The sequence below is a fragment of the Macaca nemestrina genome, chromosome 4 (assembly GCF_043159975.1).
Source record: "Macaca nemestrina isolate mMacNem1 chromosome 4, mMacNem.hap1, whole genome shotgun sequence".
In the NCBI taxonomy this organism is placed as follows: Eukaryota; Metazoa; Chordata; class Mammalia; order Primates; family Cercopithecidae; genus Macaca; species Macaca nemestrina.
In genome coordinates, this window is record NC_092128.1 from 110619028 (window position 1) to 110644451 (window position 25424).

Genomic DNA, 25424 nt, shown 5'->3' on the forward strand with positions numbered 1-25424 from the left:
TTGCCGTTTTACAGATGAAGACATTGAGGCTTAGGAAGATTGAATGAATTGTCAAAGATTTAATAGTTGGCAGAGCTATAATTTGAATCCAGATTTTTTTTTAATCCAAAAACTCCCCTTTTCCCCTATACCTTACTGCTTCCAATGAGAGCAACTATTCCTTTTCTCTTTAATAGAAATACTTACAAGTTGTAATTTAAAGTAATTGGGGTATTTGTGTCTCTCCCTTGTTCTAAGCTGAACAAAAAGAGAATTTTTCCTGCAGGCCTTTATTTAGAAGAGTCCGTTTAGAGTTGCACTGATGGTGAGGGACCTGGGTTTGTCCCATTTGAAGGATTTGGGCTCCTGGCCAGAAGCACCTGATTTTCCGAACCTAGAGTTAACTGAAACTTAATTCCTTTTGTTGACTTCCTGCTGAGATAACAGGTGGTTCACGTGCACAGGCCTTCCTGCTGATGGTGGTAGCTTCTCTCTGTTTCTGGAGACTTGTTTTATGCTGAGGACTACCTGTGGTTTGAAAACCATTGCTTTGAAGGCTGGAATCCCGGGCCAGGGTGCCCTTTACAGCAGCACATGGCCTACCCTGGAACTTGTTCTGTAAAACTTGGCGTTAATTTATTTCTGCACAGAGAATGTTGACTTATAGTTTATTTCTCTTTATTTGCTTCATATCCCGTTTTTGTTTTTCTAAAGCCTGAGAAAGTAATAGTTAGGAATTTATAAGTTTTGTTATTGATATTGGGAGACAAAACTGTAATTTACCTGAATCAAGATGTTTGGGTTTTTTTCAGTATGGTTTTGTGTGGCAAGGCGTCGTAGTTCATGCCTGTAATCCCAGCGCTTTGGGAGACTGAGGCAGGTGGATTGCTTGAGCTCAGGAGTTCAAAACCAGCCTGGGCAACATAGTGAAATCCCATCCCTACCCAAAATGCAAAAATCAGCTGGGCATAGTGGTGTGTGCCTGTAGTTCCAGCTACTCGGGAGGCCGAGGTGGGAGAATTGCTGGAACACAGTCAGTCGAGGTTGCAGTGTGCCCCGACGGTGCCACTACACTATGGTCTGGGTGACAGAGTAAGACCCAGTGTCCAAAAAAAAAAGAAAAGGAGAATGGTTTTGTTTTTTTCTTCATGTCATAGTTCTGATTGAAAAATAGGCATAGTGGAAATAAGATTGACCATGAATAATTATTGAAGTTGACTCATGAGTTTATTATATATTCTATCTATTTTTATTTGATAATTTCCAGGATAAAGCATAAGCAGAGACATGTTTTAACACTGTTTTTAAATCATCAATAATTATAAGTATAATCTTGAATTATTTTAATTCCTTAATATTAAGTGATAATTTTGTCTGTGGAGTTTGTTTTACATACGCTTATTTGTGAGAAAGATCATTTCTGGTGGTGAATACATCTGGGTAGATTAATTGGTGATTATCACTTTTGTAGTTTTCTTTATTTACTTTTTATAGATTATTTGTTTTGGAAAAAAATTATTAATGTTGTTATTATTATTTTTATTCTTTGAGACAGACTCTCACTCTGTTGCCCAGGCTGGAGTGCAGTGGCACAAACTTGGCTAACTGCCACCTCCACCTCCTGGGTTCAAGCGATTCTCCTGTCTTAGCCTCCCAAGTAGCTGGGACTACGGGCGTGCACCACCACGCTTGGGTAATTTTTGTAATTTTAGTAGAGATGGGGTTTCACCATGTTGGCCAGGCTGTTCTCAAACTCCTGACCTCAAGTGATCTGCCTGCCGTGATCTCTCAAAGTGCTGGGACTATAGGCGTGAGCCACCACATCCGGCCAAAAAATTATTTTTATATAAAATATTTTTGCACTCATTCATTCCTTCAATAAATGTTATTGAACACTGTTCTAGAGGCTGGGGATATGCAGTGAATGAAACAGAAAAACATTCTGGAGTATACACTTTAGTAGGGAGGAGACAAAATAAATCTAACAAATAATGGTATTGTGTTTATTGTGATAAGCGCTGTGGCAACATATATAACAAGGGTGCTCTTTTACACAAGGTTGAGGGAGAGTCTTTCAGGTGGCTGGAGAAACAAGGCTTGCAGGCAACCCTGTCATGGCCTTCCTAAAGCAGCATATGCAGGGAATATCAGCAAGTAACTGATGTGTATGGAAAGCTCTATATTGGGCCACTCTGCTTGATAGGTAGGATTTGGAGACAGATTTATGTAGCTTCTGATACAGCCTGTATTTATTTTTATTTTTATTATTATATTTTGAGACAGAGTTTTGCTCTGTTGCCCAGGGTATGGTGTGGTGGTACAATCTCGGCTAACTGCAACCTCTGCCTCCCGGGTTTAAGCAATTCTCTTGCCTCAGCCTCCCCAGTAGCTGGGATTACAGGCACTCACCACCACATACAGCTAATTTCTGTGTTTTTAGTAGAGACTGGGTTTCATTGTGTTGGCCAGGCTGGTCTCGAACTCTTGACCTTAGGTGATCCTTCTGCCTCATCCTCCCTGAGTCCTGGGATTACAGGCGTGAGCCACCGTGCCTGGCCTGATAAAACCGTCATGATGTAGCAATGAGCACCAGGACTGAGGGGAGTAGGAGAAAATCTTTCCTGTGTTCTGTTAATTCTTGCTGGTGGCAAAAAAAAAAAGAAAAAAATGTGACACCTTTTCTACCTTCTCTTTGTAATCTTAAAAATTGATGTAAAAGTTGATGTAATTGTTTTATTTATGTCCAAATTTTAAAATTATTTAGGTTTTCTTTGCTTGCTTGAGAAAATACATAAATAGAACTCAGGGAGATACTGTTTTGCTTAACTTTGTATATTACTGTGTACAAAACAAGGGTAGCAAATACCTGTTGGAGTCAGGGAAGTAACTGAAACCTGGCTGAGGTGTATGGGAGTAGAGTGGTGGACCCTGTGACAAATCAGAGGTTTATGCCCTATGTAGAGGGGAGAGGCAGTACTGAACTCTAATTGATTATTGCATGTGAGAATGTGAGTCTGGTTTTGAATTATTTCCTTTTTTTTTCTTTCTTTCTTTTTTTTTTTTTTTTAAAGGGAGTCTCCCTCTGTTGCCCAGGCTGGAGTGCAGTGGTGCAGTCTCAGCTCAATGCAACCTCCACCTCCTGGTTCAGGCGATTCTTGTGCCTCAGCCTCCCCAGTAGCTGGGATTACAGGCGCATACCACCACACCCAGCTAATTTTTGTATTTTTAGTAGAGACGAGATTTCACCATGTTGACCAGGCTGGTCTTGAACTCCTGACCTCAAGTGATCCGCCCACCTCAGCCTCCCAAAGTGCTAGGATTACAGGCTTGAGCCACCGCATCCAGCCTCTGATTTTTTTAAAGAATAGCCAGGCACGGTGGCTCACGCCTGTAATCCTAGCATTTTGGGAGGCTGAGGCAGGTGTATCACTTCACGTCAGGAGTTTGAGACTAGCCTTGCCAACATGGTGAAACCTTGTCTTTACTAAAAATACAAAAATTAGCTGGATGTGGTGGCGCACACCTGTTATCCTAGCTACTTGGGAGGCTGAAGAAAGAGAATCACTTGAACCTGGGAGGTGGAGGTTGCAGTGAGCCGAGATCGAACCACTACACTCCACCCTGCTTGAAGGGAGTGAGACCCTGTCTCAAAACAAAACAAAACAAAACAAAAAAACAAAAAACAAAAAATAGAATAGCCAGGGCGAGCACTATAATGAATTCTTACTGCCTTCTTCAAGGAATAGTATAGATCTAATAGTCTCGAAATGCTGCAGGATTTCTGGATACAAATGTTTTTAACACACTATATTGTACAGTGGTTTTAGCACACCCTGTGTGGTGCTGAATATGTTTATTTTTGTTGTTTTAGGGTATGGTCAGACAGGTCCAATTTCTCAGCGAGCTGGTTATGATGCTGTTGCCTCAGCTGTTTCTGGTCTGATGCACATCACAGGGCCTGAGGTAGGTATCATTCCTTAGAATATTCATAATTTCATCCCTTACATATTCCAAAAGGATTTTACTCTGCACTAACCCATAGGATTAAACGAGTCATTAGGTTGGGGAAAAGGTAGTTGCTGTTTTTGCCATTGAAAGTAATAATTTTAGAAAGAAACCAGGGAAAGCGAATGCTTATGAATGTAAAATGGGAAGCGTTCATTGCAAATGTATTCAGGCTAAACATCAATTTGGCCACATGGAAAAGAGCAGTGTTTTTAGCAAGAAGCCATAGATCAGATGGTGAACACACTTTCCACATTTATTATGTTATTCAAGCTTAATATAGGCACCTTTATGTGATTTAGGAATATTTCTTCTTTGAAATAAAACAGTTGACTAGACTAGACTACAGATGTCCATTTCACTAGAGTGCCTTCATCTGCCATGTATACATAGCAGAGGGTCTCTTTTTCCTTCTGGAACATTATAGGTAGTTATGTATTTGAAAATTTGTTGCTTAAAGCCTCCCTCAGGTTTAAATGTATCTGATTTGTCATGTGCATGAGATTCTGACAGTGAAATAATTATTTATAATAATTCCTCTCCATTGATATTTGGTCGGGAAGCTCCTAACAAGTATTTAGATGGCCAAAATGTGGTTGGTTAGATTAAAAAAAGACTCTTGGGGAAAACAATATGAATGACGTTAAACAAAGTGAAAAAAAAGTGCTAAAACACACCCCATTTCAAAACAAATTAGATTGATGGCCTTAAAAAACTTGTTTCAGTGGGTATTCATTCCCCAAATCACTTCTTCTAGTTAATTCTTCAGGAAATTTTGCTTGCTGTAGTGTTGGAATAAACTGAGGCAGAGTGACCTCAAGTCTTTTGCAGTCTTCTTTTTATTTAGTTTTACTTATTAATTAATCATTTCTCTTTGCCTCTATTTCCTCATGATGAGATTTACTTTTTATTAATTTCAAAGCAACTGTTGGGGTTTTAATTTCTTGAAATATAAAGTTATTGTCACAACTTTCATTTTAGTTTCATTTTCACAAGTCTTAGGAAAAAAATGTGTGGCCTTTGCTTTTTTTTTTTTTTTCTCTCTTTAAAGACAGTCTTGCTCTGTCGCCCAGGCTAGAGTGTGCAATGGCACGATCTCAGCTCACTGCAGCCTCCACCTCCTAAGTTCAAAGGATTCTCCTGCCTCAGCCTCCCAAGTAGCTGGGATTACAGGTGCCAGCTACCGTGACCAATTAATTTTTGTATTTTTAGTAGAGACGGGGTTTCACCATCTTGACCAGGCTGGTCTCGAACTCCTTACCTTGTGATCCAGTCCCAGTGCTGGGATTATAGGCATGAACCTCCACACCCAGCCTGTTTTGTTTTCTTTGAGACAGGGTCTCACTCCAGGCTGGAGTGCAGCCTCCATGGCACACTGCAGCCTCCTGGGCTCAATAGATTCTCCAACCTCAGCCTCCCACATAGCTTGGACTACAGGTGTGTGGCACCAAACCTGACTAATTTTTAAATTTTTTGCAGAGATGGTGTCCCGTTATGTTGCCCAGGCTGGTCTTGAACTCCTGGACTCAAGCCATCTTGGCCTCCCAAAGTGATGGGATTACAGGTGTGAGCCACTGTACCCTGCTGGCCTTTCCTTAAAATATTCAAGAGCACCAGTTTTCTTTCCATCCATTGAGAGAATAGAGCATGGACATTTCTCTCATTGCTGAATTCCATAGACTCTCATATGGCCAAGACATTCTTTATTGTGAATGCCTTTATTTAAGGGTGTTGAACTCAATTAGGAATATGTGAAAAGATCTGGGATTTAAACATTTGTATATTCAAATGGTAAAATGAATTAAATGAAAAACTTGAGATGGGGTATTACTGTAGTTCCTTTAGTACATTGCACTGTAGTCTAACAGGGATAACTACACAGTATATGCTTAACCTTAATTTCTCAGTCAGTAACAGCTTTTATCTCTTGTGTTACCCTACTCAGATGATTTTTGTTCTAGGTGAGCAAATAACATTTATTAAGTGCTTGGTATGTGCCAAACATTGCTTTATATACTTTCCATGTATTACATTAAGTAAACTTAACTCTCATACTGTATTTCTTTCACATGGACACATCTTTCATTCCTTAATTAAATTACACATTAACCTAGTAAGTAGTTACTGCATCTGTTTCCTACCGTACTGTGGGAATGGTGGTAGGCGCTGGAGATTAAGCAGGCTACAGGACAATCACAGTCCTTATCTTCCTATAGCTGTTAAGTGGGGAAAACAAACAGCAGAAAATATTTATTACATGCAAATAAAAAGAACTCCGAAGAAGAGTACAGGGTACTGTGAACATATATAAATAACAGGTGCCTTGGGCCATTATTATGCTTCTAAAGATCTCTATAAAGTGTAGTTTGACAGCTAAAGATAAAAGCTGATTGAAATCAGAATCAGGCCAGCCGGGCACAGTGGCTCATGCCTGTAATCCCAGCGCTTTGGGAGGCTGAGGCGGGCGGATCACCCCAGGTTGGTAGTTCGAGACCAGCCTGACCAACATGCAGAAACCCCTTCTGTACTAAAAATACAAAATTAGCCGGATGTGTTGTTGCATTCCTGTAATCCCAGCTACTCAGGAGACTGAGGCAGGAGAATCGCTTGAACCTGGGAGGTGGAGGTTGCAGTAAGCTGAGATCGCGCCATTGCACTCCAGCCTGGGTGACAAGAGTGAAACTCCGTCTCCACAAAAAAAAAAAAAAAAAAAAAAAAAAAAGAATCAGAAGAATCAGGCCATGCTGGGAGTCCCCCTTAAGAGAGTTATTTTCTCTTATGTTATCAGCAATATATTAACAATTCCCTAAGCCTCTCAGCAGAGATTGTACAGGAAAGCACTTCTGAAAGCCTTGGCTAATATTTTTAACCAGCCGATGCACACACACTATTGGCAATTATATCCATTGTGTATGAACTTTTCTCTAACTGCATAGCCATGTATCTGTGCTGTAGCGTAACTCCATGTTGTCAGATGAGTGATTGGAACCCAGGCTTCTCTGACATCAGGAAGCTTCTCCACATCACCCTACACGGTGGAGCCCAAGTTTATCAGGGCTTTCGGTCAGGGAAGGCATCTCTGAGGGCCACATATTTAGGGTAGGATCCTGTTAAACATTAGCCGATTAGCATTAGAGAGTAGTGCATGGTATTGCATGTCTTGATGCTGGAGAGTCTGGTAGTTTTGAAGAGCCCAAAGAAGGGCAGTGTCACTGGATTATTGTGAACTAATAAAGAAGTCGGGCCAAATGTGGTTGGGGAGGTAAGGAACAGTGGCTGAACTTATTGCATGTGGATTTATTACATTACTTAATAGTTTAATGAGAAAATATACTATTATATACAAATATATTTTTAGTGATAGTCTCATATATTTCTATCTGGAAATCGAGTGATATTCCAAAGATATAGACTATAGTATTATAATAAAAAAACTCAAAATGTATGTTTTTTTCCTCTAATGTTATAATAATGTCATTTTTATCCAAAAGGGGGCATATCTAAATGTATAGTATATGGACTGGGCATGGTGGCTCATGCCTGTAATCCCGGCACTTTGGGAGGCTGAGGCGGGTGGATCACTTGAGGTCAGGAATTCAAGACCAGCTTGGCCAACATGGTGAAACCCTGTCTGTACTAAAAATACAAAAATTAGCTGGGCATCATGGCACATGCATGTAATCCCAGCCACCCGGGAGGCTGAGGCAAGAGAATTGGTTGAACCCGGGAGGCGGAGGTTACAGTGGCCCAAGATTGCACCACTGCACTCCAGCCTGGGTGTCAAAGAGAGACTCTGTCTCAAAAAAAAAAAAGTATACTGTAGGGAAAATTTTATGAAAGAAGTCTTTATGGCTGGGCGCAGTGGCTTACGCCTGTAATCCCAGCACTTTGGGAGGCCGAGGCAGGCAGATCACGAGGTCAAGAGATTGAGACCATCCTGGCCAACATGCTGAAACCCCGTCTCTACTAAAAATACAAAAATTAGCTGGGCGTGGTGGCATGCATCATCTGTAGTCCCAGCTACTCGGGAGGCTGAGGCAGGAAAATCACTTGAACCTAGGATGTGGAGGTTGCGGTGAGCTGAGATCACGCCACTGCACTCCAGCCTGGTGACAGAGTAAGACTCTGTATCAAAAAAAAAAAAAAAAAGCAGTCTTTATCATGTGATTTTGGGTAAACTAGTTACTGTTGACCTTTACTAAATCTAAAATCCAGCCTTCTACATATGCTGTGGTGTTGTCAGATTAGATTATATTTGATTATGGACAAAGAGAGAATCTATTTTGAATTCTTACACTATGCCAGACAGATGATAGACGTTTTACATATGTCTTTTGATTCTCACATTGATACTTCCAGGTATGTATTGATAAACTCTTTTTTTTCTTTTCTTTTCTTTCTTTTCTTTTTTTTTTTTTGAGATTGAGTCTCACTTTTGTCGCCCAGGCTGGAGTGCGGTGGCATGATCTCGGCTCACTGCAGCCTCCGCCTCCCAGGTTCAAGTTATTCTCCTGCCTTAGCCTCCCCAGTAGCTGGGATTATAGGCAGGTGCCACCACGCCTAGCTAATTCTTTTTTTGTATTTTTAGTAGAGTCGGGGTTTTGCCATGTTGAGTGGTCTCTAACTTCTGACCTCAAGCGATTCGCCACTTCGGCCTACCAAAGTGCTGGGATTACAGGCGTGAGCCACTGTGCCCGGCCTCATATTGGTAAATTTTATAACTGAAGCTTAGAGGCTTACATAACTTGATATGTAAAGGGCTAAAGCCAAACTTTGAACCCAGGTTTGCTTTATTTCTGTAGCCTTTATTTTTTCCACTCCCCATGATACCTGCAGAATGATCCTGATGTCTGTTGTATTTGCATCTTGCTTCTGCATGCTGCTTGATATATGTTACGATGTGGTAAATAGACCATTTGAAAGAGTGGGAAAGCACTCAAATAAAGAGTTTGGGGTTCTGGCTCTAATTCACTGCTGTCTGTTCACTAACTGCCTAAAATGGGCCTCAGTAAGATGTAAGCCTCATAGGAAAGACCGTGGTCCTTGATTTGGTCACTACTTTATGCATAGAACAGACCCTTAGTAAACAATTATGTTGAGTAAACAAGTAAATGAATATCTGGTATTGTGCTATGTGATTATCTATCTATCTATGTATCTATCTATCTATCTATCTATCTACCTACCTTCCTACCTACGTATCTATCTATATTTTTTTTAGACAAGATCTCACTCTGTTGCCCAGGCTGGAGTGCAGTAGTGTAATCATGGCTTACAGCAGCCTCAACATCCCTGGACTCAGGTGATCCTCCCCACTCAGCCTCCTGAGTAGCTGGGACCAAAGGCACATGCAACCATGCATATCTCTATCTATCTGTCTATCTGTCTATCTATCTATCTATCTATCTATCTATCTATCTATCTATCTATCAATCATCTATTTATCTCTCTATCATCTTTTTTAAATACATAAAGAATTGAGAGATTGGGAATGAAATCAATAAGTGTGAGAGATTCTGGAAAGTAAATGACTCAGACATATGTGATATGTGTTCTGACTAATAATTCATCCATAAATCTTGGCACACTTAAACATCAAGAAGAATTATACTGAGCACTCAAATGAACAAAGACATATTGACCATACGTGTAGTGTTGTATTAGGTACCATAATAGGTTACTCTATAAGGAATGATTTCCTTCCCTAGATTAGATGTATATGTATGGAAAAATTAGAAAATAAAAATAACAGAAAACTGAATAAAATTAAGTGGTATGTTTTGTTGCAGATAATACATCAGATTGGAAGATAAAGTATCCTTAATTTTTTCTTGAGGATTAACAACATTGGAACACTCATGATTTGGATGATCCTAGAGGCTTGGGACTTGGGAATGTGTGTTTGTCTGTGTGTGTTTGTGTGTGTATATGTCTATATATGTGATGCTGACAATGAAGGCAGTTCTTTGCAAGCAGCTGAGAGTGGCAGATATATGAGGGCAAGGTGATATGATGGCAGTTATTAGATGTTTCTTTGAGAACTTCCATGGTAGGGATAGCCTCTTATTCAACTCTGTGTCCTAGTTTCCAGTACAATAAATGCTCTTCATAATTTTAAAAAACTTAATTAATAACATCTTCAGAATCTATTTATGGCTTACACTGAATCTGTTGGAGAGAAATTTTTATTGCAACTTGATGATGTAATGTATAGGCTGAGTGCAGTGGCTCATGCCTGTAATTCCAGCAGAATCTTTGGGAGGCTGAGGCAGGTGGATCACTTTAGGTTAGGATTTCGAGACCATCCTAGCCAACATGGTGAAGCCCTGTGTCTACCAAAAATACAAAAATTAGCCAGGTGCGGTGGCAGGTTCCTGTAATCCCAGCTATTTGGGAGGCTGAGGCAAGAGAATCACTTGAACCTGGGAGGCGGAGGTTGCTGTGAGCCCAGATCGCGCCACTACACTCCAGCCTGGGCGACTGAGTGGGACTCTGTCTCAAAACAAAACAAAACAAAACAAAATTAAAATATGTAAAGTATAAATGTGGTTCAGGGTAGGAATTCAAGGAAGCAGTAGGACTTGAGTGGCATGGTGTCTGGAAAGGTAGATAGAATGTGGATGGATTAAGACATTACTAGACATTCCCAGGGGAGATCACACAGTGAGAAACAAATACAAAGAAGCAGGAAGGAATCAGGCAGACTTAGGGAAAATAATCAGCCAGTCACAGAGGCGCTGAGAGTTAAGGTTTCAGAACATAAGGGGAAGGTTGTTTTAGGCCTTACTTTGGCAAGTCTTCAAGGTCAAGTAAGGAAGTTGGGAGGTTGTTTGCTCAAAGTGAAGTTCAGAAAATGTTTCAGAAGGGGAGTGATATGATGAAAGCTGTGCTTCGTAAGATTAGTTTGGCCCAAGTGTGCAGGATGGATTAAATCAAGTTTACAAGCATTGCTCCTTAGATATTTATCTCCTCCTTTAAAAACTAAGAAAAAACAAAATTACACAAAGAGAAATTGCTCTTACATTGCTGTCAAAAGGCATCGTATTATGCTTACTTTATATTTTATTTATTTTTTGAAGAGGTAATACATTCACATAATACTAAATCCACAAGATATATAAGTAGGTGGGCCGTATAATTCATCATATAAACCAGGACACTTTTGAGAGAGAGAGAGCAGGAACGTCCTCTGTATGATTACATTGGGACATAAACTGGGTCTTTTTCCTTGAGTGTCTAACAGTCCACAATACAAATCTCCTTTCCTCTATGCCCATCCCACCTTATTCTCTTCCTCCGAAGAAATCCACATTACCAGTTCTTTTTTGTACCTTTCCAGAGATACTCTATTCAAAACCAAGCAAAATAGTCTTCCTCTTTAAACTTTTTTGTTGTTGTTATTGAGACAGAGTCTCACTCTTGTTGCCTAGGCTGGAGTGCAATCGTATGATCTTGTCTCACTACAACCTTCACCTCCCAGATTCAAGCAATTCTCCTGCCTCAGCCTCCCAAGTAGCTGGCATTACAGGCACCTGCCACCACGCCCGGCTAATTTTTTTTTGGTATTTTTAGTAGAGATGGGGTTTCACCATGTTGGCCAGGCTGGTTTCAAACTCCTGACCTCAAGTGATCTGCCTGCCTTGGCCTCCCAAAGTGCTAGGATTATAGGTGTGAGCCACCGCGCCTGGCCATGAACTTTTTTTTTTAATTTTAAATTTTTGTAGATACATAGTAACACACACACACACACACACACACACACACACATATATATATACATATTTTTTTTTCGAAACGGAGTCTCGCTCTGTCGCCTAGGCTGAAGTGCAGTGGCGCGATCTCGGCTCACTGCAAGCCCCGCCTCTCGGGTTCACACCATTCTCCTGTCTCAGTCTCCCGCATAGCTGGAACTACAGGCGTCCGCCCTCAGGCCCGGCTAATTTTTTGTATTTTTGGTAGAGATGGGGTTTCATTGTATTAGCCAGGATGGTCTCGATCTCCTGACCTCATGATCCGCCCGCCTGGGCCTCCCAGCGTCTGGCATAGTAGATATATATTTATGGGGTATGTAAGATCTTTTGATAGAGGCATACAGTATATAATATTCATATCAGGATAAATGGGGTATCCATCACCTTAAGCATTTATCATTTCTTTGCATTACAAACATTACAAGTCTTGCTCTGTCGCCCAGGCTGAAATGCAGTGGTGCGATCACGGCTCACTGCAGTCAGGGCTCAATCGATCCTCCCATGTCAGCCTCCTGAATAGCTGGAACTACAAGCACATGCCATCATGCTCAACTAATTTTTGTAGTTTTTGTAGAGGTGGGGTCTCTCCATGATGCCCAGACTTGGTTCGATGATTTTTTTTTTTAAAAAGATATACACCTGGATAGATGCTACTCAGTTTAAGATATAGTATATTTCCATCACTCCGGAAAGTTTCTTTTTTTATTCCCAAACAATACTACCTCCTCCAGAGATAACCACTATTTTTGACTGCTAATACTCTATGCTAGCTTAACTTCTCTAAGTAGGTTCTTTTTTTTTTCTCTTTGAGATGGAGTCTTGCTTTGTCATCCAGGCTGGAGTGTAGTAGCGCAACCTTGGCTCACTGCAACCTCCAGCTCCAGGGTTCAAGTGATTCTTGTGCCTCAACCTCCTGAGTAGCTGGGATTACAGGTGCTTGCCATGACACCTGGCTGATTTTTGTATTTTTGGTAGAGACCAGGTTTCACCATGTTGACTGGGGTGATCTTGAACTCCTGGGCTCAAGTGATCTGCCTGCCTTGGCCTCCCAAAGTGCTGGGATTACAGAAGTGAGCCACCTCACCTGGCCTAGTATGTTCTGATTTATGCCTGATTTCTTTTGCTTAATTGAAGACTTTCTTTTTTTTTTTTTTTTTTTTTTTTTTGAGATGGAGTCTTGCTCTGTTGCCTAGACTGGAGTGCAGTGGTGCGATCTCAGCTCACTGCAACCTCTGCCTCCAATGTTCAAGTGATTCTCATGCCTGAGCTTCCCGAGTAGCGGGGATGATTACAGGCACTCATCACCATGCCTGTCTATTTTTTTTGTATTTTTGGTAGAGACGGGGTTTTGCCATGTTGGCCAGGCTTGTCTTGAACTCCTGGTCTCTAGCAATCCGTGCACCTCAGCCTCCCAAATTGCTGGGATTATAGGTGTGAGCAAATTGCTGGGATTACAGGTGTGAGCCACCGTGCTTGTACTAATTGAAGGCTTGTAATGTTCATTCAATTTTGTGTGTATCAGTGGTGTGTTTTTACTGTGTGTATTGTATTACATTTTATGAATACACCACAGAGTATTCACATTGCTATTGATCAACACTTGAGTTGTTTTTAGTTTTTGCCTTTTGTGAATAAAACTGAACTTTCTTTTGAATGCCTTTTGTTTGACATGCATATTGATTTCTTTTGGTATATACCTACAAGTGAAAAACTAATGGGTCACAGGGTAGATGTATATTTAACTTTAGTAAGCTGCTGGTTTTTTAGAATGGTACCAGTTTATACTCTAGTAGCAATGTTTGAGAGTTTTAATTATCTGCACCAACTCTTCATAATGCAAACTTTTTTTTTTTTTTTGAGAGAGTCTTGCTCTGTTGCCCAGGCTGGAGTGCAGTGGCATGATCTGAGCTCACTGCAACCTCTGCCTCTTGGGTTCAAGCAATTCTCCTGCCTTAGCTTGCTGAGTAGCTGGGATCACAGGCACCCAACCACCGTGATGACCAGCTAATTTTTTTGTATTTTATTAGGGATCATGTTTCACCATGTTGGCCAGGCTGGTTTTGAACTCCGAACCTCAAGTGATCCACCTGCCTGGACCTCCCAAAGTCCTGGGGTTACAGGTAGGAGTCACTGTGCCTGGCCAGTCTTTTAAATTTTAGCCATTTTGGTGAGTATGTAGTAGAATCTCATTGTGATTTGAATTTGCAATTCCCTGATGAGTTAAGATGTGTTTTTTAATGCTTAGTGGTCGTTTAGGTATCTATGTGAACTATAGGTTCCGGCCTTTCCATTGTTTTTATTGGAGTGTTAGTCTTCTCCTCAGTGATTTAAAGGATTTCTTTGTATATTCTAGATACAAATATTTGTGAGATGTATACATTGCTGATATTTTCTCCCAGTCCGTGACTTGCCATTTTATTATCATAATGCTATCTTTTGATAAGTGTTTTTAAGTTTTATTTAAGTCAAATTAGTCAATTTATTTTCTTTATGGTTAGTGTCTTTTATGTCCTCTTTATGAAATCTTTGCATACCCTTAGTTTTGAAGATTTTCTTCTAGAAGATTTATAGTTTTGATTCTTGTGATTTTTTTTTTTTTTACTTTTTTTTGAGACTGAGTGTCACTCTTCTTGCCCAGGCTGGAATGCAGTAGCATGATCTCGGCTCACCGTAACCTCTGCCTCCTGGGTTCAAGCGATTCTCCTGCCTCAGCCTCCCAAGTAGCTGGGATTACAGGCATGCGCCACCATGCCTGGCTAATTTTGTATTTTTAGCAGAGACAGGGTTTCTCCATGTTGGTCAGGCTGGTCTCCCGACCTCAGGTGATCTGCCCATCTAAGCCTCCCAAAGTGATGGGATTACAGGCATGAGACACCACGCCCGGCCTATAGTTTTGATTCTTACTTTTAGGGTTACCTAAACTGAATGTTCTGCATTGTATTTTATTTTAAATCATATTTCATAGAGATTATCTTATTGTCAATGCACTTGCTTTTATTGTGTCTATACCTGTGGATGTACCATAGTTTATTTAACCTCCTCTTGCTGGGCAGTTAGTTTCTTTCCATTATTTTACTAATACTGTAACACTACAGGGAACATCCTTGCATGTATAATTTTCTACATGTGCAGTTATTATTATTATATTTTTTTGACATGGAGTCTCGCTCTGTTGCCCAGGCTAGAGTGCAGTGGTGAGATCTTGGCTTCAGGCATAAGCCATCGCATCTGGCCCCACATGTACAATTATATCTTTAGGAAAAATCCCTAGAAGGAGGCTGTGGTGTCAACAGTTTAGTTCATTTGTATTTTTGATAGGTATTTGTATTTTGTAAGATTGAACCAATTTATACTCCTATCAGCAAAGTTTGAGAATAAAAATGTGTTTTAAGTTAGAAATATCTATGCAAATAAACAAGTAGAGATGTGGCCCCTTCCAACACACACACACACACACACACACACACACACACACACATACTCTCTCTCTCTCTCTCTCTCTCTCACTCTCTCTGTCTCTCTCTGAAAAATTCAACTGTATTTGCTATGGGTTAAAATATATGTTCCCTGGACTGGACATGGTGGCTTATGCCTGTAATCCTAGCACTTTGGGTGGCCAAGGTGGGAGGATTGCTTGAGCCTAGGAGTTTGAGACCAGTCTGGACAACATAGGAAGACCCTGTCTCTAGTAAAAATTTTAAAAATTTGCCAGGTGTTGTGGCGTGAACCTGCAGTCCCAGCTACTCAGGCAGCTGAGGTGGGAGGATTACTTGAGCCCAGGAGATAGAGGCTGCAGTGAGCCGTGATCTTGCCACTGCACTCCAGCCTGGACAACTGAGACCTTGTCTAAAAAAAAAACCACCAAAAAACTATATATATACACAAAATATTATATACAAATATTACATATAATATAATAAAGTATATAATATATAAAAAATTATATAATATATTCTGCAAGAAAGGTGTCATGTATTTCTACATCTTCAGTGCCTAGGAAAGAACTTCACGCTTAATAAATATTATAGGAATAATGGGTTCTTACGCATATAAAATATATTTCTTATTTTATGACTTAGGATATTTCCTTGATTTTAATCTTAACCATTATAAGTATTAGTTCACTAACAAAAGAGGTTAGTCTAGGTTAAGTAATGAAGTTTTTCTTAATTCATGCACCTTTCTAACATGGCACTTCTTAAACATATCTGACCATTGATTACAGTCAGAATTAGGGTCAGTGTTAATGGTGGAATAACTTAACTGCTCAGTTTTATTTATACTTTATTTTAATTGACTTTCTGTGTGTGTGTGACAGAATCTCACTTTGTCACCCAGTCTGGAGTGCAGTGGTGCAATCTTGGCTCACAGCAACCTCTGCCTCCTGGGTTCATGAGATTCTCCTGCCTCAACCTCTTGAGTAGCTGGGACTACAGGCGTGCACTACCATGCCCAGATAATTTTTGTATTTTTAGTTGAGATGGGATTTCACTATGTTCGCTAGGTTGATCTCGAACTCCTGACCTCAGGTGATCAGCCTGCCTTGGCCTCCCGAAGTGCTGGGATTATAGGTGTGAGCCACTGCACCCGGCTTAATTGACTTTTAAAAGTAATTATTCTTGGGCCAGACACGGTGACTCATGCCTGTAATCCTGGCACTTTGGAAGGTTGATGCACGAGGATTGCTTGAGTTCAGGAGTTCAAGACCAGCCTGGGCAACGTGGCAAAACCCCATGACTACAAAAATTACAAAAAAATTAGCAGGACGTGGAGGTGCCTGCCTGTAGTCCCAACTACTCTGGAGGCTAAGGTGGGAGGATTTCTTGAGCCCAGGAGATAGAGGTTGCAGTGAACCAAGATAGTGCTACTGCCCTCCAGCCTGGGGAACAGAGCAAGATCTTGTCTTTTTTTTTTTTTTTAAGTAATTATTCTTATATATAATACGTATTTATTATAAAACTGAGACAATGTCAAAAATAATGGAGAAGAAAGTCGCAAATTATCCTCATCAGTCAGAAGTTCCCAGTGTTAATAGTTGGTAAGCATCAATCTCGACATATGTTTATGCTTATACGTTGGCATATTCATAGCATATGATGAACATAAATTATAAGGATGAGATCATAACATTCTTGCTAATTTAAAGTAAATAAGTATACAATTTAATTGAATTTAACAGAGGAACAATTAATTGAAGTGAAATAGAGGGTATTGCTCCAATTTGGCTAAAGTTTCTTCTTTACAAAAGTAATCATTACTAAAAGATCCTGTGGAGGTTGAGAGATTATGAAAACCCTTAAGACGATGGGCTCATTTCATGCTTCTTCTTCTTTTTTTCTTTTTTTTTTTTTTGAGGCGGGGTCTCACTCTGTTGCCCAGGCTGGAGTGCAGTGGTGTGATCTTGGCTCATTGCAACCTCTGTCCCCCAGGTTCAAGTGATACTCCTGTCTCAGCCTCCCGAGGCCCCTGCCACTGTGCCTAGCTATTTTTGGTTTTAGTGGAGACGGGGGTTTCACCATCTTGACCAGGCTGGTCTTGAACTCCTGACCTTGTGATCCATCTGCCCTGGCCTCCCAAAGTGCTGGGATTACAGGTGTGAGCCACCGTGTCTGGCCTCATTTCATTCTTCTTTAAGTATTGCCTGCATGTTCCATCATGTATTGATTTCATGCTCTGAGAAATGATTAGCATTCGAACATTCGTTCCTTCCATCTTCCCTCTCTTCACTTCCCAATTACTGCTGATTAACTACTTGTACTTAGTCAAAGTTTACTTCACCTTTATACTTAAATACTTTTACTTAGTAAGTGCTGTCAAGTACTTTTACTTACTTTGCATACCCTAACTCTAGTCAAGTTCCCTAACATTTAGATTCTATACTGCAACAATAAATCCACTAATTGGCAGTTGACTGAGGTAAGGCATAGAAGTGGGATGAAGTTGAAGAGAATGTACCATAGGAGGCCAAGCCTTGCGGGGCTGAGTGCTGTCCTTATAGGGTTCAGGGGTCAGCCCTCTTCCCAAGACCCCAGCCAATTCCCTATGCTAGGCATCCTCCACCCTGGCAAGGGTGTGTCCCACTCCCACATGAAGGTACGTGGCAAATCCTAGCAACACCTTTGGTCTTGGTTCTGGGCCTGAGACTTTCTCCTTTGAGGGTATTTTTGTTGACTTTTCCCAGTGTTAATTTATTATTTCATTGTATTTTCCCCCTCTTAGAGATTTTTAGTAGGATAATTTAGATTCAGTCTACTGGCCTTTCTTCCCTTCAGTATTGGCTTGGTAAGGAAGGAGCAATGAGGCACTCTCCACACAGGCAGCACTTCAATCTTTTGCTTGGCTTTATCCTTTCAAGTCCATAACATGAGTTTTTTCTCCTTTCTTTGATTGTTAATAGGACCAATTTGTATGACCTAGGAAACATAAAAAAAACAAAGAAAGAAATAAGTAGAGATGTTTTTGAGAAAAAATGTGTTGGTAGAATTCTGCCTTAATGTGTTTGTTCACCACCAGAAAACTGAAGAGATTTTCAGTATTACTTCTATATGAATGAAATGATGTACTTAACATATTATTTGTTAAAATTATACTTCTATAGATCATATAAAGATTTCAAGATAAAAAAATCTTAAGATAAACTATGAGTTGATAAACTATAGTGTTTTTTTTTTTTGAGACAGGATCTCATTCTGTTGCCCAGGTTGGAGTACAGTGGCACAGTCACTGCAGCGTTGACCTCCTGGGTTGAAGTGATCCTCCCACCTCAGCCTCCCAGGTAGCTGGGGTATAGGCACGCCCCATCATGCCTGGCTAATTTTTTGTTAGCTAGGAGTTTTTTGTTACCTAGGCTGCTCTCTAACTCCTGGGCTCAAGCGATCTGCCTGCCTCAGCCTTCCAAAGTGCTGGGATTACAGGCATGAGCCACTGTGCCTGGCCCAAAAAACTCTGGTTTTTATTGTGATAAATGTTTTGGTGTACCTTTCAAACAATGTAAGATATTTTGTGAAACAGAACAAATTTTACTAAGAATTTTCACATACAACTATTTCAGAAATGATAGTCATCCTGAAAGTACTACATTTCAAGAATTAATATTAATAACTTACAATTCTTTTTATTTTCTATCAACTCTCAGGAATATGGTATATAATAGGGATTTGGTTTATAAAAACTTGTTTTATTTTTTGAAACAGGGTCTTGCTGTGTCACCCAGGCTGGAGTGCAATAGTGCAGTCATGGCTCACTGTGGCCTCGAACTCCGGGGCTCAAAGGATCCTCCCACCTCAGCCTCCTAACTAGCTGGGACTATACACACTTGCCACCAGGCCTGGCTAATTTTTTTCAGTTTTTATAGAGATGGAGATCTACTATGTTGCCCAGAGTGGTCTTGAACCCCCGGGCTCAAATGTTCCTCCACCTCAGCCTCCCAAAGTGCTGGGATTACAGGTGCGAGCCACCATGAAAGGCTAAAATTTATTAAAGCTAATGAATAATATAACTGTGGAAATATAACTTTGGAAATAGTGAGGTCATTTTGATTTTTATCAGCGATTGTGTGATACAGTGCAAAGAACATGGGGTTTGGAGTTACATAGCATTTGAATGCAGGCTCTGCCATTTATTATCTGTGCAAATTTAGACAAGCTATTTAGACAAATTACTGTGAACCTCCCTTTTTTCATCTGTGAAATGGGGATAACATACCTATTTCTCATGGTTGTTGTGAAGATGATACCTATTAACATCTCTGAATAACAGTATGTGGTCAATAAATGGAATACTTGATTTAGTGTACTACTAATTGAGGTTCAGTCCTGAAAGGGTGACATCCCTTTTAGGTTGTCCGCCCATCCTCACAATGTTTCCAGTTACTCTCCAGCTCCTTATCTTCCTTTAGTTTTCTTCATAGCCGTCATCTTCATGTATGAAATTATATTTCATTCTTACTAGTTACTTTCTTTATCTACCTTTAAGATGTAAGCTTTATGAAGGCAGGGACTGGCTGTACCGTGCCCCCCAAATCTAGAACAATGCCTGGAACATAATTGGCACTCACATATTGTTTGATCGAATGTGTAAATATATTTACTTTTTTTTTTTTTTTTTTTTTTTTTTGAGGTGGAGTCTTGCTCCATCACCCAGGCTGGAGTGCATTGGCTCCATCTGGGCTCACTGCAACCTCCGCGTCCTGGTGGCTGTACAGAGCCACCACACACGGCTGATTTTTCTATTTTTGGTAGAGAGGGGGTTTCGCCGTTTTGGACAGGCTGGTCTGGAACTCCTGACCTCAGGTGATCTGCCCACCTCGGCCTCCAAAAGTGCTGGGATTACAGGCATGAGCCACCACACCCGGCCTACATGTTTTAAAATAACTAGATTCTTAGTTAGTTCAGGGAACCTGCAAATAAAGATAGAGAAAATAAACAAGCATGTTTTTCTACCTTTATGTAACTTATTTGTAGGTTGACTGAATTGACTGCTCAATTTAGTTTAGTTTAGTTCGTTCAGCTAGAATTGGATTTGTAGACTCAATCCCAGTGACTGACATTAACACTGTGGATATTTGTTATTGAAGCTCATATGATATTTCAGTTGTTATTTCATAAAAGTTATATCACTAGGTAGTTCTACTTTGTTTTTCTTATATTTGGCCCCTAAATGGAAGGAAAGCCAAGACAAGAGTTATCTGTGAAATTTACATTGGAAAGCAAAATCTTGAAATTCCTCTAAAACCTCTTTTCTAAAACAGATTGCTAGTGAAAGATTTCACACACACACACACATACACCCATACAATTAATCCTGTTTTTTCAAGAAATAATTTTTATATCTTTTGGGGAAAAGGGACTCCCTTATTTGAGATAAGTTTCTTTTTTTCATAGAAAGTATTTCATTTTAGAAGGATTATGTCTTATTCTGAAATATCTAATGCTTGTTAAAAGTTTATTTATTTATTTATTTACTTATTTATTTTTTTGTGGCAGAGTCTCGTTCTGTCATCTAGGCTGGAGTTCAGTAGTGCGATCTCGGCTCACAGCAACCTCTGCCACCTGAGTTCAAGTGATTCTTGTGCCTCATCCTCCTGAGTAGCTGGGATTACAGGTGCTCACCACCACGCCCAGCTAAGTTTTATATTTTTTAGTAGAGACGGGGTTTCACCATGTTGGCCAGGCTGGTCTCGAACTCCTGACCTCAGGTGATCCGCCTGCCTCAGCCTCCCAAAGTGCTGGAATTACAGGTATAAACCACCGCGCCTGGCCAAAAATTTATTTATTTTGTAAAAGGTCATGCAATCTTCTGTAAATGTCAGGTTTTACTTCTGTTGTATTTCTCTTTCTATAATCCAAATGCCTTTTAAGTAAAATGTACTTGTTCTTTTTTTATAGAAAAAAGTTATTTTTCAATAATTTAGCACATTTATGGTAATGATCATTTAGTTTTTAAATGACCCAAACAAAATATTTGCTTTAAAGTTTGAAAAAGAATAGTAATGAAAGGATATGTCTTCACTTTGAACTTGTCTACAAATTGCAAGAGAAGAGAATACTGTTAGAAGGATTAGGTAAGAGATGGTTTATTTTTGCCTGGCTCAACAAAAGCTTTGAAAATAACACGCTGAGCCTGGGCACAGTGGCTCATGTGTGTCATCCTAGCACCTAGGGAGGCCGGGGCCAGCAGATCACCTGAGTTCAGGAGTTCAGGACCTGCCTGGCCAACATGGATAAACCCCGTCTCTACAAAAATACAAAAATTAGCCGGGCATGATGGCGGGTGCCTGTAATCCCAGTTATTCGGGAGGCTGAGGTGGGAGAATCACTTGAATCCGGGAGGTGGAGGTTGTAGTGAGCTGAGATCACGTCACTGTACTCCAGCCTGGGTGACAGGGCAAGACTATGTCTCAAAAAAAAAAAAAAAAAAAAAAAAAAAGGAAATTTAAGTATACATAAACAATATAGAAATCTATAGTATAGATTGGGATAATGGTTTTAAGCTATTCTCAATTGGAAGATGCTCGTTCCTGGCTACTCCACTTTCTGCAAACACTGAACCAGGGATGGTGTCCCAGGCTTCTTGCTGTCTACCTTGACATCTAGTCATGGTTCCACAACCTATGCCAACATCCACTCTACTTCCAAAATCTAGGCACATACTCTCTTTCCCACCGTCATAGATAACAAACATCCTGGCCTTTTCTCTCCTCTGCCATGTTATCTGAGAACCTTGACTCTTACAGTTTTCTTCTTAAGTTCATGTCCTTTCATTAACTTTGAGCAGTTTTAGCATTTTCATTGAAGACCTATTTAACATCTTTATTGAACAGTCATAGGAATCAGAAAACCTGGGTTTGAATTTTCATTCCATCATTTGGTGTAACATTAGACAAATTCCCTAACTTCAGTTTTTCCATCTGTAAAATAGGGAAAATATGTTTTTGATTTTTTTTTTTTTTTGAGATGGAGTCTCACTCTGTCGCCCAGGGTAGAGTGCAATGGCACGATCTTGGCTCATTGCAACCTCCACCTCCTGGGTTCAAGCAATTATCCTGCCTCAGCCTCCTGAGTAGCTGGGGTTACAGGAGCATGCAACCACGCCCGGCTAATTTTTGTGTTTTTAGTACAGATGGAGTTTCACCTTGTTGGTCAGGCTGGTCTCGAACTCCTGACCTCGTGATCCACTCACCTCTGCCTCCCAAAGTGCTGGGATTACAGGCATTGAGCAACCATGCCTGGTCGGGAAAATATGTTTCTTAACTGGTAATTGTAAAGTTGTAAAGTGATGGCTGTTAGTGGCTGTGTAAATTAATGTGGCCATTATGGAAAGCAGTATGGAGGTTCTTCAAAAAATTAAAAGTAGAACAACTATATGATCCAGCAGCCCCACCACTGGGCATGTACACAAGCGAAATGAAATCAGTAATGTGGAAGAAATATATGCACTCCTATGTTCATTACAACGTCAACTTAAGTGTCCACAAATGAATGAATAAATGGATAAAGAAACATGGTATATGTACGCAATGGAATACTATTCAACCTTAGAAAAAACAAGGAATTCTTGTCACATGTTACAACGTAAGTGAACCTGAAGGACATTATTCTAAGCGAAATAAGCCAGGCACAGAAGATAAACACCACATGACCTCACTTATATATGGCATCTGAAAATGTCTAACTTATAGATGTAAAGAGTAGAATGGTGGTTACCAGAGTCCTGGGGAGGAGGGCAGGTTAAGGAGATGTTGGTCAAAGGATATAAAAATTTAACTAGGAGGAATAAGTTCAAGAGATCTATTGTACAATATAGTTACTATATTTAATGTACAGTTGACCCTTGAATAACATAAATTTGAACTGTGCGGGCCCACTTGCATGTGGAGTTTTTTCAGTCAAATGCAGATTGAGGGATACGTATATACTGAGGGTCAATTTTGTATTTATTTGTGTTCTGCAGGGCCAACTGTGGATATGCAGATTTCTGCATATACCACGGGATGGCTGTATTATAATCCTGAAAATCTCTAAGAGAGCAGATTTTTAAGTGTTATCATAATAAAATAAAAGTATATGAAGTAATGCATTTGTTAATTAGCTTGATGAGGCCATTTTACAATGTGCATATGTTTCAAACTATGTTGTACACAGTACATATATATAATAAAAGAACAAATACATGGTTGTAAAGTGATGGTGCAGCATCACATGAGGTATATGTGAAACCATGCTGTAATTTGTAGTCTTTTTTTTTTTTTACTTTTTCACCCCAAATTTTTAAAGGATATTTATTTTTTTATTTTTTATTTATTTATTTATTATTATTTTTTATTATACTTTAAGTTCTAGGGTACATGTGCATAACGTGCAGGTTTGTTACATATGTATACTTGTGCCATGTTGGTGTGCTGCACCCATCAACTCGTCAGCATCCATCAACTCGTCATTTACATCAGGTATAACTCCCAATGCAATCCCTCCCCCCTCCCCCCCCCGTGATAGGCCCCGGTGTGTGATATTCCCCTTCCCAAGTCCAAGTGATCTCATTGTTCAGTTCCCACCTATAAGTGAGAACATGCGGTGTTTGGTTTTCTGTTCTTGCGATAGTTTGCTGAGAATGATGGTTTCCAGCTGCATCCATGTCCCTACAAAGGACACAAACTCATCCTTTTTTTTATGGCTGCATAGTATTCCATGGTGTATATGTGCCACATTTTCTTAATCCAGTCTGTCACTGATGGACATTTGGGTTGATTCCAAGTCTTTGCTATTGTGAATAGTGCTGCAATAAACATACATGTGCATGTGTCTTTATAGCAGCATGATTTATAATCCTTTGGGTATATACCTAGTAATGGGATGGCTAGGTCATATGGTACTTCTAGTTCTAGATCCTTGAGGAATCGCCATACTGTTTTCCATAATGGTTGAAATAGTTTACAATCCCACCAACAGTGTAAAAGTTTTCCTATTTCTCCACATCCTCTCCAGCACCTGTTGTTTCCTGACTCTTTAATGATTGCCATTCTAACTGGTGTGAGATGGTATCTCATTGTGGTTTTGATTTGCATTTCTCTGATGGCGAGTGATGATGAGCATTTTTTCATGTGTCTGTTGGCTGTATGAATGTCCTCTTTTGAGAAATGTCTGTTCATATCCTTTGCCCACTTTTTGATGGGGTTGTTTGTTTTCTTCTTGTAAATTTGTTTGAGTTCTTTGTAGGTTCTGGATATTAGCCCTTTGTCTGATGAGTAGGTTGCAAAAATTTTCTCCCATTCTGTGGGTTGCCTGTTCACTCAGATGGTAGTTTCTTTTGCTGTGCAGAAGTTCTTTAGTTTAATGAGATCCCATTTGTCAATTTTGGCTTTTGTTGCCGTTGCTTTTGGTGTTTTAGACATGAAGTCCTTGCCCATGCCTATGTCCTGAATGGTATTACCTAGGTTTTCTTCTAGGGTTTTTATGGTATTAGGTCTAACATTTAAGTCTCTAATCCATCTTGAATTAATTTTCGTATAAGGAGTAAGGAAAGGATCCAGTTTCAGCTTTCTACTTACGGCTAGCCAATTTTCCCAGCACCATGTATTAAATAGGGAATCCTTTCCCCATTTCTTATTTTTGTCAGGTTTGTCAAAGATCAGATGGCTGTAGATGTGTGGTATTATTTCTGAGGGCTCTGTTCTGTTCCATTGGTCTACATCTCTGTTTTGGTACCAGTATCATGCTGTTGGTTACTGTAGCCCTGTAGTATAGTCAGGTAGCGTGATGCCTCCAGCTTTGTTCTTTTGACTTAGGATTGTCTTGGAGATGCGGGCTCTTTTTTGGTTCCATATGAACTTTAAAGCAGTTTTTTCCAATTCTGTGAAGAAACTCATTGGTAGCTTGATAGGGATGGCATTGAATCTATAAATTACCTTGGGCAATATGGCCATTTTCACGATATTGATTCTTCCTATCCATGAGCATGGTATGTTCTTCCATTTGTTTATGTCCTCTTTTATTTTACTGAACAGTGGTTTGTAGTTCTCCTTGAAGAGGTCCTTTACATCCCTTGTAAGTTGGATTCCTAGGTATTTTATTCTCTTTGAAGCAATTGTGAATGGAAGTTCATTCCTGATTTGGCTCTCTGTTTGTCTGTTACTGGTGTATAAGAATGCTTGTGATTTTTGCACATTAATTTTGTATCCTGAGACTTTGCTGA

The 25424-nt window shown here is 40.0% G+C and overlaps 1 protein-coding gene across 14 annotated transcripts in view; it reads left to right on the forward strand.

Moving 5' to 3' along the window:
* LOC105497746 (succinyl-CoA:glutarate-CoA transferase) overlaps positions 1-25424 on the forward strand; it is a 749568-nt gene that overhangs the window by 103651 nt on the left and 620493 nt on the right. For all 14 annotated transcript variants that reach the window (XR_011622306.1, XM_011769072.2, XM_071095070.1 and 11 more), the window contains exon 7: positions 3851-3942. Coding sequence is in view for 13 of the 14 variants with exons in the window: in XM_011769072.2 (XP_011767374.2) it covers positions 3851-3942 (92 nt within the window). In the remaining variant the exon portion in view is untranslated. The remainder of the gene's footprint in view (positions 1-3850; positions 3943-25424) is intronic.